General features: G+C 32.5%; 1 protein-coding gene across 1 annotated transcript; it reads left to right on the forward strand.

The window, feature by feature from the left end:
- The first annotated feature begins 6,419 nt into the window (after positions 1-6,419).
- Positions 6,420-8,232, forward strand: LOC131614494 (uncharacterized). Its single transcript, XM_058886067.1, has 5 exons — positions 6,420-6,544; positions 6,734-6,854; positions 6,940-7,230; positions 7,306-7,407; positions 7,621-8,232. Exons 1-5 carry the CDS (start codon positions 6,420-6,422, stop codon positions 8,230-8,232), a joined length of 1,251 nt encoding a protein of 416 aa, XP_058742050.1.
- Positions 8,233-16,690: the final 8,458 nt, after the last annotated feature.

Consider the following 16,690-nt stretch of genomic DNA (forward strand, 5'->3'; position numbering starts at 1 on the left):
ATGCAACCGAAAAAATATCACCATTCTCATTCGATTGTTGTGTGTAAGTGTGAGTTGTTAGTCCCACATTGCTTGAAAAGGTGGAGGTTGAACACTTTATAAGTGAGATGATCCATACACATATCACCTTAGGATTTTTGGTGAATATGTGGTGTCTCTTTCTCTTGTGTGTTGCTGTTGACCCCATACAAGAATTTTCAATCCTAACCTCCTGTTGGTGTCACCAAGTCAGCCACACACAGGTCGTCGTTAATCAGATTTTTATCAACCTTCAGATTTATATAGTTTATAAGAACACGTCTGGGTTCCACCCAGCAATCAAAAAGGATGTTTGTAAATTTACCATTTGCAATCATCTTTGGATTTCATAATATCCTGCCATCTCACCGTATGCAAATGTCTACTACTATTGTCATCCCCCCAGATGAAATTTTGTTGAGCTTCTTAGATCTCTTTCAGGCAGCTTGAAGGAATGTAGTTATTCATCATAAAATAAGTTGGAATCGCTTCTATAACAGCTTTCGCTAGCGTCACTCTTCCAGACATCGAGAGTTGATTCGCCTGCCAAAGGTTGAACTTGCTTTTTACTTTATCTATATTTGTACTATATGGAGAAAAAAAAAATTTCTTTATCCACCTCCCTATGGTCACCCCAGCGAAAACCCCACTTTACCTCGCTTCGGAAATGCATTTCCGAAATATTTTTTTTCTAAATTTTTTCAGAGTTCGGAAGTGCATTTCAGAAAAAAATCTCAAAAATTGGGATTTTGATTAATTCGGATCTCCGAAAAAACAAAAAAATTTTAAAAATCCCAAAAATTAATTTTAGGATATTAATTAATTCATATATCATAAATTTGATATAATTTATGAGTAATGAATAATAATAATTATATATTTTGATATAATCTATGAGTTATGAATAATAATTATTATATATTTCTATTCTGATTCATATTTTAAAATTTAAAATAATTTTAATTAAAAAATTAAAATAATTTCACTTACAAAATGAGTTATAATTTTTTATTTATATATTTATAATAATTATTATATATTTACAAAAAAAATTAAAAAATGAGTGTTTTAATTTATATATTTATATATTTATATAATAATTATTATAAATTTATAAAAATTATTATATATTTATATATTTATATATTAATTATTGTATATTAATTATAAATATATTTATATATTTATATAATAATTATAAAAATTAAAAAATGAGTGTTTTAATTTATAATAATTATTATATATTTATATATTTATATAATAATTATTATATATTTATATATTATATATTTATATATTTCACTTACAAAATTAATAATTATTATTATATATTTATATATTTCTATTCTGATTCATAATTAAAAATGTGTTATAATTTTTTATTTAGTTTAAAAAAATTAAAAAAAGATTTTGTCTTAATTTTATTTAATGAATAAATTTTATATTTAATTCTATATAATTCAAAATTTACTTATGAAATTAAAATGTTTTTGATTTATATAAGTTAGTAAAATAATTTTTAACTTTAAAATTGTTTAGGAAATTTTGATTCACCTTGATTTTATTGATTCACCTTGATTTTACACTATAAGAAAACAGGCCCCCAGCGTCCAGAATTTGTGTCGTGTTATTCACGTGGGAAAATAAGGAGTGTTCCGACGTGAAAACCACGTCACTATAATATTTAAATGATTAATAATAACAATAACGTAAACCCATGGGGAGTCAGAAAAAAAAAATGTTGTGACATTAGATCCACGTCGCAAACAATAAATTAAATTGTCAACCATTGGAATCTGCAAAGTCAAATGGTGGGAAAAATAAAATTTTCAAATTTTTTTGTTGTGATGTGCTTATCACGTCGGAACTCCTAAAGTCTTACTTTGAATGGACATGAGCAGGCAGTGGCAGGCGAGGACAGAAGAAAAAATTAAATTTTATGAGCGTTGTCCAATTAGCGACGTGGCTAGCAAGACTGAAATTAGCGACGTGATATGTATGACGGAAGCCAGATGACCATTGGATGTTCTGACGTGGAATGCACGTGGGTAGGTAGTGACGTTTCAATCACGTCGCTAACTTGGCCATCATTATTTCAAAAGCGCTTCTCACTTCCTCTCCGTCTCATTTTCTCTTCACTTTTCTTCTTCCCTTATCTCATTTTCTTCCTCTTCCATAGCATTGCTTCCATTAACAATTTCTTCAACTCTTCAACTCTTATCATTTTTTGTTCCTCTTCCTCACACCATTTTTGAAGGTATGTTATTTCTAATTGTATTATATATTTAGTTTATTTATTATTTATTATTTGTATTGATTATGATTCTAATTTATGTTAATTTTTTTATTCAAGATTTTGAAGATTGAGGAGCTATAAAAATTGAACTTGAAGATAAGAGGAGATTAAAAGATTGAGGTATTTCTATATTTTTAAATCTGATATATTAATTAATTTATTGGTAGATTTAAATTAGATTGTTTTTTATGTTATATTTGTGTTAATAGATAAATATTATATTTTTTCTGTAATATTTATGATATATTATTTAGATTATTGAATATTATTAGGTTAATTTAGTATGTAATATTTGTGATAGTAGATAAATTTTATATTTTTTCTGAAATTTTTATGATATATTAATTAGATTGAATGTTATTATGTTTATGTAGTAATTTATGGTAAATGATAGATATATATTTGTTGATGTTTTTTAATAAAACAGATTAAATTTTTTATTATGTTTTTTATTAAAATAGATTGTGTTTAATAGAGAAATATTTGTTTAGTTTATGGTAAATATATATATTTTTAAGAAAATAGATTATGTTTTTTATTTTTAAATCTATAATATTATTTCTAAAAAATATATATAATTTATTAAAACGAAATATATTTTTAAACATAAAAATTATATATATGTAAGTTATTATATATAATATAATTAAACATAATTTATATATATGTAAATTATATAGAAAACATTTATAATATACAATTTTTTTTTAAAAGTTTAATATTTATTATTTAATGAAAAATAGAGGTTTAATATGTATTGGAAAATAAAATATTTTTTAAAATGGTAAAAAGGTAAAAAGAAAATTTAATTTGTATATAGTATGTTATGATGTTAAAAAATGGTAAAAAAAATATAATTATATATTAATATGTATTGGAAAATACAATATTTTTTAGAATGGTAAAACAAAAATTTATTAAATATGTGTATATGTTAAAAAGGTAAAAAGAAAATTTAATATGTATATTGTATGTTCTTATTATGTTAAAAAGTGGGAAAAAAATAATATTATATATGTCGTTGAACCTAGAAATGTCAGGCTTAGATTATGCTCTGATGGATTTACTCCATATGTCTAAGGGTTGGGAACCGCATATTCTTGTTGGCCAGTTATTGTAACCCCTTACAACCTCCCTCCTGAGATGTGCATGACAAAACCGTACATGTTTCTGACATGTATCATTCCAGGACCGTCGAGTCCAAAAGTTGGAATTGATGTGTACTTACAACCTCTAATTGATGATTTGAAAAGGTTGTGGATTGGAGTATGCACCTATGATATATCTCGTAAACAAAACTTTGCGAGCAACCTTGATGTGGACGATTAACGACTTTCCAGCATATGGCATGTTGTCTGGTTGGGGTACACATGGAAAAATGGGTTGTCCGCATTGCATGGGAAGCTCTACGGCGTTTACGTTAGAGAAAGGGGGGAAGAGCTCGTGGTTTGATTGTCATCGCCGATTCCTACCAATAAATCATACCTATAGAAGAAATAAGACAGATTTCAAAAAAGACGAAGTGGTAAAAGATCTTCCTCCGCCTCGTCTGTCACCGGGTGCAGTATGGGAACAAGTTTGTCACCACCCAAAATTCACAGATACGGGTAAAGCATGTAGAATTCCAGGATACGGGGTCGAACACAATTGGACAAAAAGAAGTATATTTTGGGACCTCCCGCATTGGAAAGATAATTTGTTACGCCATAATCTGAATGTTATGCACATTGAGAAGAATTTTTTTGATAATATATTTAACACAGTGATGGATGTTAAAGACAAGACAAAGGATAATGAGAAGGCGAGACATGACATGAAAAAATGGTGTAATCGAAAAGAGTTGGAGTTGAAGCCTCAACCGAATGGGAAATTATTAAAACCCAAGGCTTGTTACACTCTGACTTCACAAGAAGCTAAAGCAGTTTGTAGATGGTTAAAAGAATTGAGAATGCCCGACGGATATTCTTCAAACTTAGCAAGGTGTGCCGACGCTAACACTGGGAAGTTGCATGGCATGAAAAGTCATGATTGCCACATATTTATGGAACAATTGCTGCCAATTGCATTTGGTTCTCTACCAAAACATGTGCTTAATCCACTGACTGAAATTAGTCAATTTTTTAGAGATATTTGTGCCTCAACTTTAAGAGTGGATGATATCATTAAGTTGGACCAAAATATTCCAATCATTCTCTGTAAGTTGGAACAAATATTTCCTCCTGGATTTTTTGACTCCATGGAACATCTACCTGTGCATCTTGCATACGAAGCTTATCTTGGAGGACCTGTTCATTATAGGTGGATGTATCCATTTGAAAGGTTTATGGGTGATTCTAAGAGATCCGTGAAAAATAAAGCTAGAGTTGAAGGATCCATATGTTCACATTACTTGCATCGGGAGACATCACATTTTTGCAGTCACTATTTCAACAACTTGATGTTAACCCCAAGAATCATAAGGAATCCCGTAAATGTTTACGAAAGAAGCCAATTCACCTTATCAGTCTTTGGGCTTCCAGGTCGTCCATCTGGAAAGAAAGGTGTTCATTGGTTGACCCAACAAGAAATGCAATCCGCACATGTTCATGTGTTGATCAACTGCGTCGAAGTTAAACCGTATCTTGAGTAAGTATACCCAACTATTATTTTATCTATAGTGTGTAAATATTATTACCTCATGTGTTGAAACTTATGGTATGCTTTTTTATAGGGAATTTAACAGCGTCTATTTTCAAAGCACCGGTGTACAATCAACAGCTGGTGTCATTCATGCACAATTTCCATCTTGGTTCAAGGATAGATTGTCATGCATTGTTACACCGACACCAGAAATACTCCATTTGAGAAATTTGTGTGAAGGCCCTATTCTAAGCGCAAGCGAATGGCACACATACTTCGTGAACTGATATAAATTTCACACTGAGACTTGGACTGAAGGGAAAAAAACAAAAAAACAGTGGTGTATTCGTAAAAGGAGTTACAGATGGGGGTGAAGATGATTTCTGTGGCTTTGTTAAACATATCTACGAGTTGGTATACAATTACTTGGACTCGGAAAATAAAGTTGTCTTGTTTTACTGCGAATGGTATGATCCAACTAGAGGCACAAAAATAAACAAGACATATGGTACTGTTGAGATTCAAATGGAGCGAAGGTACAAAGAGTACGACCCTTTCATAATGTCACATCTTGTTAGGCAAGTTTATTATGATCCTTATCCTTCATTTGTGCCACATAAGCGAGGGTTGTGTGTTGTTATAAAAACAAAACCAATAGGCTATATTGAAACTGACGATCTAGTGGAAGATCTTGCTTATCAAGTTGATGAAGTTGGACCAATTAATGATGTCATTGCAGTTGAGCAAATTACCAATTTGTCTGATATAACAAATGAGGGGTATGAAGTTGATGCTTCTATATTGTTGGTTGAAGATAATGTGAATGAAGAGCACGAAGGCGTTGGGTCTGAGGATAGTATCACATCAAATGATGACAATGATATGTATGAAGAGCCTGTAGATTTAGAATAATAAATGTATTTATAAGAGAATGTGTTTTTTGTAATTTTACTTAATGAACCATCTATTGAATGTGTTAATGAAAACATGTTTGCATATATTTGTGTGAATGTATATATTTTATTAATTGTTTATTCTTAATAAATAGGTAAAATGTCATCCCGATCTGAGAAGGGTAAGGGTCAGAAGACCCGACGCCCAAGGACAGTAGTATGCCAGTCTCCTCAGACAGCAGTGTGCCCCCCCACAGAGTCAGTTAGGTTACATGTCCATGGCCAGTACCCAACCTCTTACGTCATTACTCTCCTCTCAGGGGAGGCCTATGTCTGGGTCACCATATTTTATTCGCCCACCTGTGGACTTTAGTTATCCGTTTCAGCAGACTGCAGGACCTAGTTTTTCATCATACCAGCAGACTGGAGGATATAGTTTTCCACCTAACACACAGGTGCCTCCAGGATTCCAGCAGACTGGAGGATCTGCTAGCTTTCCACCTAACACACAGGTGCCCCCAGGATTCTAGCAGACTGAAGGATCCCACACTCCATATCCCACACAGGTGCCCTTATCCTTCCAGCAGACACAGATGCCCCCACGCTTCCAGCAGACTGGGGGATCCCACACCCCGCATCCCACTCATATACCTGCACGTGAGGATGATCATGTGGAGCCGGGTGGGGATGATACTGTGCAGGATGCAAATGATGTTCAGTCTGATGGTGACGATGTTTAGGGGGAGGATGATCCGAGTGAGATTCATATCATTGACGGTAGATATTATATTTGGCCCGCTGGAAATTCGTAAGTATCTTATATATTAAATTTTTATTAAGTTTACATTTCCTTTTTTTAATATAAATTTATATTTAATGCATGCTAATTAACATAATTGTTGTTTAGGTTTGGGCCGAGTCGGACTGCTGCCAGGTGTGTGTACTATGTGATTCAGCAAATGTATAAAGAAGCTTGGATGACTTTTGGAGATGTTTCAAATAAAAATGCTTGGTTTAATTGCTTTAAGGTATAATTAATATATTTTTTTGAGTCATTGTTTTTTTTAAATTTTTTTACTATAGTTTTCTAACAGTTTATTTTAATCTATTCAGGAAAAGTGTACGTGGGATCCAATGAGCGAGAAACTTGTTAAAAAAAATTATTTCAGCAGAACATCAAAAAGACTTTCTGACACGTTGCGAAATGTTAGAAAGCGTTGGGAACGTGATGGTAGTCGTCCTGGGTGGTTGGGCCAAGAAGTTCTTGACAAACTTATTGCATATTGGAATTCAAAGGAATTTAAAGCTAAGTCTGAAAATACTAAAAAAATGAGGGCATCTGAAAAAGGAGGTCACCTTAATGCAGTTGGAAGTATAAGCACTTACGAACATTCTCGACGCATGGTAATTATTGTCACTTTTTAAAGTTATGTTTTGATTAATTAATTGTTTTTAATTAAAGTTAATTTTATTTTTTAGGCTAAAAGGTTGGGGAGACAACCACTCATGATCGAGTTGGTTAAAGAAACTAGGACAAAAAAATCGGGTGATTTAGTTGACGAGCGTACTCGAAAAGCTTTGGTAAGTTATTCAATTTTTATTATTTTTTATATATTTAATGGCAATTTTGTGATGTTATTTTCACGTGGCAACTAAAAAGTTCCGGCGTGATTTTCATGTGGCAACTCTGATGTTGTGGCATGTAAATCACGTGGCAACTAATTTTCAATTTATTATTTAATATAATTTAATTTAAGTTATATATACATAATTTTTATTCTATTTTATGTGTAGGAGGATTATCAAACAAAGCTTGTGGATTTTTTGGTCGCTAATCCCAAATATACTCCTAGAGAAGGAGAGTCGCTTCATCCAGATGTTGATTTTTATATTTGGAATGAAGTCATTGACGGAAAAGGGCCTAATGGATGTTTTTTTGGTGCGGGAAATTTGGCGGGAAGCTTGAGAAGTGGAGATCGAAATTTATTTCAAAGAGTTAGAGATGGGGAAGGATCGTCACGTCCAACACAATTGGCACCGCAAGTAATGGAAACAATAAGACAGTTGGCTCTAACTAAGGTGAGACGCGAGTTAGCGCAATGTGAGGCGGAGCTAAAGGTCCAAATGGATGAACGTGAGGCGGCGCTAAAAGCACAAGTGGAGGGGCAACAACGGCAAATAGAGGCAATGGCGAAGATGCAAGCAGAGATGCAACAACAACAAATAGAGGCAATGGCGAAGATGCAAGCAGAGATGCAACAACAAATGCGGTTATTTATACAGTCTCAACAAAGTGGTGGTCAACCGTCTAGAGGAAACGTGGGAGCAGCTGACACTGAGCAAGAGAATGATGATGATTTCAACCTTGATAATTATCCCGATCCCGATGATGATTTTTTAGGATGAATTTTATTTTTATTTTAATTTTAAATTGTATGAGATAACAAAATTTTATTTATTATATGTTAGTATTTTAGATATTATATTATAAATATAATATATTTTAGTAGTTTAATATATTTTTGTATTTAGTTATTATTATTATTATTAATTTAACTAAATAAATATTTTTATTAATATTTATTAATTTTCAACAAATAATATTAATAATAATTTTTTTATAATAATAAAAATCAGATTTTTTTTAAAAACATTTTAATGTTTGTGGCGTGTTTTCCATGTCACTGATTTGTGACATGTAAGACACGTCGCAACTTCCAAAATTAATTTCAAAATTAGCGACGTGTTTTACATGTCACAAATCAGTGACATGGAAAACACGCCACAACTTTTCTTCGTGTACTGTGCCACACTGCTTTTTGCAGACCTTGTCTGTCCCAGTTGCAGATGGAGGCTTGGTAATTGTGCAAGATTAGCGACGTGAATGCCATGTCACAAAGTTGTGACGTGATAAACACAACACAAAAAGTTCCCACGCACTCCCAGGCGACGTATATGACCATGTCGCTAATTTTACGTTCTGACGTGATTTTCCATGTTGTGTCATGGATTCCATGTCGCTACAGACGTGATTTTTTGTAGTGTTATACCTATTAATTGTATTGATTCACCTTGATTTTAATTTTTTAATAATTATTGAATTCTTTCGGAAGTGTATATCCGAAACATTCCAAGACCAATTTGGTCTTGGAATATTTCGGATATGCATCTCCGAAGACACCCCTCTCCCAAAAAAGTGTTTTCGGAAATGCATCTCCGAAAACACCTTTTTTTCGTGTTTTCGGAAGTGCATTTTCGAAATAAGACAAATTTTGAAAAAAAAAAAAGCGTTTCGGAAATGCATTTCCGAAGTAAGAGTATTTTGGGTTTTTCACCGGAGGTGACCAAGAAAATAGAGAGGTGGGTAAAGAAATTTTTAAAAAAAAAAACTATATTTATGCTTCACATATAAATAATTCTATTAATACTCAAATTATGCACCAAATATAAATAATATCAAATTTAATTATATTTTTTTAATAATTACTAATTATATATAGAAAGTAAATTACATAATTTATATTATAGTTTTATATTCGTTAAATGAATTTTAAATTCTTTAAGTTTCTCAACCAACCCCATGGACTTCTTAAACACCACGCAAAATTTCATCTTTTCCCAAAGATTTTTTCCAATTATTTGAGAATTTGAGATTTTCTAAAATTAACTAAGTTTGATTACATAACATAGTGAAAATTAGAAATTTCTCAATTAATTGGAAAAATCTCAAATTAAGTTACAAATTAATTAAATTAATTTTTCACTAAATGAGAAATTCTCAAATTTCCGTAGATACATCTACGGAAAAAATCAACTTTTTTAAAAAAAAAAATTAGTGTTTCCGGAGATGCATTTACGGAAGTACGAGGACAAAATAGACAATTCGGTGGTGCGTAAGAGGGACATGGGGTTCATTGAGAAATTCTGTAAAATATGAGTTTTAAAAATATATCAATTTTTATTTTTAATTTATTAAAAAAATCAAACTTTAATTCCTTTAAATTTTTCATTTTTGCATTTTCTCAAAATATATCAATTTTTACATTTTTACTCTTTATTAAATTTCATGTTGCATCTTATTAATGATATATAAAAAAAAAAGTCATTAAAAATATGCAACATTAAATTTTATAAATAATTTGAGACTAAAACTAATAGCAGAAGATTTAAAAAAAAAAAAAAACTCATATTTTCTGAAAAACAAAAATGTATCAACAAATATAAAATTAAAATTAAAATTTACGCAAAGATATTTTTATACCATTATTAGTTATTAATTTTTTAATTTTTAAAATAAATAAAAGAATTAAATTTAAAATTAATTGAGGTTGATTTCAATTTTTCTATAAAATTTATTAATCAATCTAAATAATCCATTTATTGTTATTATTAGACTGCAAACAAAGATGTAAAATAAGGAAGTTGATATCTCTAGGCACAAGGTGATGAATGAAAGTCTCACTCAACTTCTGAAATGAAAAATGTCCATCTACCATATGAATAATAATAATATACAATCAATGAAAGGCCAATGAATTGAATGAAGTATGGTAAAATTGTAAATCCAGATAGTACAATTTCAAAAGACAATTTGTTAGGGTCACGGATTTGATAAGGTGTGAAAATGAGGAAAAACGGTGGTTTAACTTCCTTGTCTTCAGTAGAAAATTTTTGAAATGAACAGGCAAGCAAATATTGTTGAGTGGACATATCAGATTTGCCAAGTGAAATAAAGAGGGCATCAATCACACCATTCAAAGTATTTAAAAACAGAGAAACAATGCAACTAAATTTTCAACTAACTGGGTTACTCAATACAAGACTAGTATCAACACGATGACCTAAATCATGAGGTGAAAAAGTAAGCATAAGCTCATGAGATTTCTACACACAATTTTACTATTTTAACTTGATGACTCCTATATTCTGACGAAAAAGAAAATTACATACCAATTACCCTTACGAGAGGAAATACAACGGCTCCTTACTAAACTCGTAAAACGAATAATTGGGGTGTGTAATATTTCCACAAAAAGATCACTTCCAAACCAAAAACTTGATGTTCCAAACGGTGTTGTTGACATTCCAAGGATCATTCCGAAAACAAACACCATTCCTAACCAACCAAATAGCCCAAGTAGTAGCCCATTTCACACTTATTCAGGATAATATGACAACTGTAAGCTGATTTCATATATTTTTAGAAATAGAGACCTTAGTTTTTGTGAAGTAGTAATTTTTTGTAAAAACTTAACACGTTGAGACAGAAATGCAGCACAATGGGATATGACAAAAAATTACCAATAATGATAAACCTAACTATCAAAGGCGTCTTTTGAATTTTAGTGGGAAGAGTTTTCAAGATTTTAAAATCCATGACATTCACAACAAACCATAATATCAGTCAATTTAAAAGGTTTACCCTCAATTTTCATCAAATAAAGATGCGTAACTTCCAACTTATAGCTCGTGATGAAAAGACCATTACCAAACGAGTCTAAGGCTCTGTTTGATAAAACATGTTGTCGAGTTTATAGCTTATGTCTTATGTCTTATAAGCTCATATGATAATTTAGACTCGTTTGGTAACGGTCTTTTTATCACGAGCTTATAGCTTATTTTACTAGCTTATAGCTTATTTTCCAGACACTATTTCAAATAGCGTTTTAGCTTATGTCTTATAACTTATTACTTTTTCTTCCTTTTTTATCCTTATTATTTTAATTAAAATTCATTTTTAACCCTTATAATTTATTTTAATTTAAAATAAAATAATTAAATATTAAATACCTTTTATGTCATTTTACATTTATAAGTTAATTAAACCGCTAATTTTACCAAACACTTTAATGAGCTTATAAGCTATCAGTCTCAACCATCCGCTATAAGCTATAAGTCATCAGTCATCAGCCATCAATCATAAGCTATAAGCTATTAGCTAGCTTATCAGTCAACCGCTATTTTTACCAAACAGACCCTAAATTATCATATGAACGTATAAGACATAAGACATAAGCTATAAGCTCGAAAATATGTCTTACCAAACAGAGCCAATAATAATAATAATAATAATTTAATTGTAATTAGGGGTGGCAAAACGTGCCGCCCGCCCCGCCCGCCGCCCGCCCCGCCTTATGCCCGCCAAAAAACGAGCGGGGCGGGCATGCCCGCCAAGTAAAATGGGCATAAAAGTCATGTCCGCCCCGCCAAGATGGCGGGTTGGCGGTAGGGGTGACAAAACGGGCCCGACCCGCGGGGAAAGCCCGTTTTACCCGCACTTTTTCGCGGGGCGGGGTAAGGTTTTAGGCCCGCTCTCTTTAATGTGCCCGTCCCGCCCCGCCCTGTTTTTTTGTGGGCTTTTGCGGGCATTTGTTTTTTCATAGAATTTTACTATTTTTAGGCCTAAAAAGTCGAATGCCCGCGGGCTTTCCCCGCTCCGCCCTCACTTTTTTGCAGGACGGGGCAAGGTTTTAGACCCGCACTCTTAAAAAAGCCCGCCCCGCCCCGCCCCGTTTTTCGCGGGCTTTTGCGGGGCGGGCCTAAACGGGGCGGGCATGCCCGTTTGCCACCCCTAGTTGGCGGGCGACGGACTTACCCGCCTATTTTTATTTATATTTTTTTTTTAATAAATTAATAGGCTTTTTTTACCTTTTAATTAAACTTTTCACTTATTTTTTAAAATAATTTTTTATAAAAGCAACTTTTTAACAAATTTACTTAAAAAATATTAAGTATATTTATAAATAAATGTATAAAATATAAACCATCAAGAATTGCGGGTATGGCGGGCGGCGGGTTTTAGCGGGGCGGGTTTTGGCGAGCGGCGGGCCTAAAATCCCAACCCAACCCGCCATTTTGTAGCGGGTGGCGGACCGGCCCGGCGTGCCACCTCCCGTTTTGCCACCCGTAATTGTAATACACAGATAATATAAAATATTTTTACTCTATCATAACCATCATAACTTAAATCATCTTTGATTTATTTAAATTATATTTGAAATAATGATGATGAATGATTGTGATATATCAATTATATAAAAAAGAATTATACTACAGAAATTTATATAAATAAATATGATATACAAAATCTTTGGTTTTTTTCTCACTTGTTTAAATTATTCTTTTAAATAATATTTATTAAGTTATCACTTTTTTCACTAATCAAATATTAAAATTTTACTAATTTTTAATGGTGTGAATTATAATTATTATATTGTTTTTATTTACTACCTCAGTATATATTTTATTAAAATTAAAATTAAAATAAGTATATATTACCAGTTCGATCTCAGTTCAATCCCGATTAAACCTTTAAACTTATAATCCATATATTTATTCTAGTTTAATCTTTGGTCCGATTTTAATTACTTTGATATTTTTAATAAGAAACTAATTTATGCGATTTTTATTAAATAAAAAAACTAATACCAATTTTATTTTAATTTAAATCATCACTAAAAAATAGGACTTAAATTTATGCATACGACATGTATTGAAAACCAACTTGCATTACTATGAACCTTGTGATAATCGACAAATGGAATATTGGAGTCGTGTTTGAGAATAATTGAACGCCATAACAGCGGAAGCGCAAGGTATCTTGAATGCGTTTGAGATAGCTAAGTATATGCAAGCTAACAAAGTCCAATTTTACTCTAATTGTAAAACCCTAATAGAGATAACATGCAATTGGTTCAGAACAGTGAGGAAAGACGGAGATGAAAGAGACAATGAAGGTTAGGGTTACGCAGAAGAACAAAAGAGGGGCTCAAATGATAAGGACTCACTTGAATATGTTGGTAAACAACATCATAAGCAACCTTATGGGTCGGGTTGTGGGAATGTTGAACTACATCAGTAGATATAGAACCAAAAGGCTCATTATTTGACCATTCTACTATTAGGCCATTTCTCTGTACACATTGTCACTAAAATGCTCCCTATATATATATATATATATATATATATATATATATATATATATATATATATATATATATATATATATATATATATATATATATATATATATATATATATATATATATATATATATATATATATATATATATATATATATATATATATATATATATATATATATATATATATATATATATATATATATATATATATATATATATATATATATATATATATATATATATATATATATATATATATATATATATATATATATATATATATATATATATAGGGGACGACTCAAGTGAGAACACTTGGTTATTATGAGAAATGAGAACAATGAATCACGACCATTAAATTTTGATTTTGTTGATTTTAATGAACTGGATTGGTTTCTCTTTCTATGATCCTTAATATTTATTTTGAATAAACATAGAAAGATAAACCAATCCAGTTCATTAAAATCAACAAAATCAAAATTCAATGGTCGTGATTCATTGTTCTCATTTTTCATAATAACCAAGTGTTCTCACCTGAGTCGTCCCCTATATATATATATATATATATATATATATATATATATATATATATATATATATATATATATATATATATATATATATATATATATATATATATATATATATATATATATATGAACGTACCATTTCTTAATTTTACTTATAGGTTATTTCAGATATATATCTATGAAGCCATTTTAGGCAATTTTCGAGACTTTTTTGAATTAACTTTATCATTTTTTTTAAAAATAATTTCTTATAAAATAATTTTTTAATAAATTTTACTTAAAAAAATAATACATATAATTACAAATAAATGTATAAATTAAAACTATCAAGAATTAGAATTATTAGAATTAACTAAAAAATGTGTACTTAAGACGAGACAGGCTAAACAAATAGGCGAGGCGGATTTTGGCGGGCGGTGGGCTTTGGCGGGGGAAGATTTTGGCGGGGCAGACTTTGGTTGGCGGTGGGTTCCAAAATCCCGACCCAACCTGCCAATTTTTAGTCGATGTGCGGGCCACTGCCCGTTTTTTCACCCCTAACAGCATGGCCTTAGTGCAGCCCGACACCTCTCCCCAGCCAATGATCATGGGGAAATGCTATAATATCCAACCCTGAACAAAAACACGGGGATCAAACATTACCACAAATATATAATGAACAGCTTTGAGAAAAAGTAGAATGATATAAGATTGTTACCACTAAGAGGGAACAGCTTCCAGCCACAGTCCTTACCTTCCACAGGCATCCCTCTCAGAGTCTATGGTAGTTGTACGCCGGTGTAGCCGCTCCCTAGTTGTACTCATAGATACGTACGGTATTCGATAAGTACCTCAGGTAAACGACATATGTGTACGACGAGCTCGTGTCCACAAACAACTAGGTGCCTAACAAAAATAGGACAAAACATCTCATCACCCGCTGCCTCTACTAGGTCACCAGCAGTCTATTGTGCCGCAAGGAGCTCGGCCTCGTACTGTTGTGTCAAGAAGGAAAATTTCACGTGCACGTCGCGGGTTCTCTCCACCTCCTCAAGTGCGTCCTCATGATCAGCCTCGAGCTCTTTAATCAGTAACTCCCTCGCTTCCTCCTTCGTCAGCCTACCGTGAACAAGGAGGGTACCCCTGATAGGTATATGCAAGAGGCATGCGATGTCGCCAAGAGTGATGGTAACCTCATCATGAGGCAGATGAAATGACGACGTCTCTAGGTGTCACCTCTCTGCAAATTCCATCAGCTTTCCATTATATATCATGTGGTATCCAATCTGGCAGAGGTCCTTCAGCCCAGAAGCTGCGAAAACATCCTGGAACCACGACTCAGTAGGTTGCACGAGAGAGGCAATCTTCCGGTCGTGGTTGTACAACTTCTGTGGGTTCCTATCCTGAAATATTCTAAAGAAAACACTGTTAATAATAAGCAAAGTTATAAATAATTAATCAGAAACTGAGGATAAAAAACTAACAAGTCTAAGAATTTTTACGTCTTCGTCCCAAATATGTCTGGCTAAATAATATGCATACCCTATCAACAAGGATAAATCTGAAGGACCCCTTGGGTAGACGACAGACGCCTCACTCGCATCAGCCTCATCGTGCAGCTCAGAAGGTGACACCGGAGATCCAGCATCCCTCTTCGGAGGTGGCACAGGAGTAGAAGAAGTGTCCCGGCGACGTTTGGGGTGGAGGGCGTCTATGAGGAACTCTCACCATCATCCCGAGGTCTCCAGGATGAAGTAGTAGACGTGGAAGGCTCATGTGCTGGAACGAAGGTGTCAGGTGCATCTGTTGGAACGGAGGATCCATCCCTCACCTGTGAGACTAACTACATTCGTGCACGTCGCACAGATGCATGTTGTGCAATCCTCCCAGCTATAATGAGGTCTGACTGGTCGACCATAATGTCTGCATTGTATTACAAATAAAATAGAGTTAGATATAATTTATTTATAACAAGAAAAGGAAAAAAATTATTTCTGTAGATGCAAATATGGAAGACTTCTATAGGTGCATCCACGAAACTACCTAGCATTTCAAAAAACTGGATTTGTTCTGTAGATGCATCTACATGTTAGCTGAAGATTTCGATTAAAGGATTGTGATATTTTCTATTGTTGGATCATGATGAAGAAATAGTTCTCATGGAGCTATTTAAGGATCTTCTCTCTAGAAGAAATGTTATTTGACTAAGAGTAATGTTAGCAATGTGACAAGTATCCTTCGACGTAGGCGCTGGTATAGTCGAAACGGCAGAGCGGAAGATTTGAAATTCAAAATGAAGGGGTTTCGTCCAGTAGACACGTGGAGACATCCGAAGGATAGTAAAACGTTCGAAACGTCGAACGTGGCAGACATTTATGTAATGACCGTTAGGGTCGAAGTAGTATAAATAGGAGTACTATTGTTTAGTTT

The sequence above is a fragment of the Vicia villosa genome, linkage group LG6 (assembly GCF_029867415.1).
Source record: "Vicia villosa cultivar HV-30 ecotype Madison, WI linkage group LG6, Vvil1.0, whole genome shotgun sequence".
Lineage (NCBI taxonomy): Eukaryota > Viridiplantae > Streptophyta > Magnoliopsida > Fabales > Fabaceae > Vicia > Vicia villosa.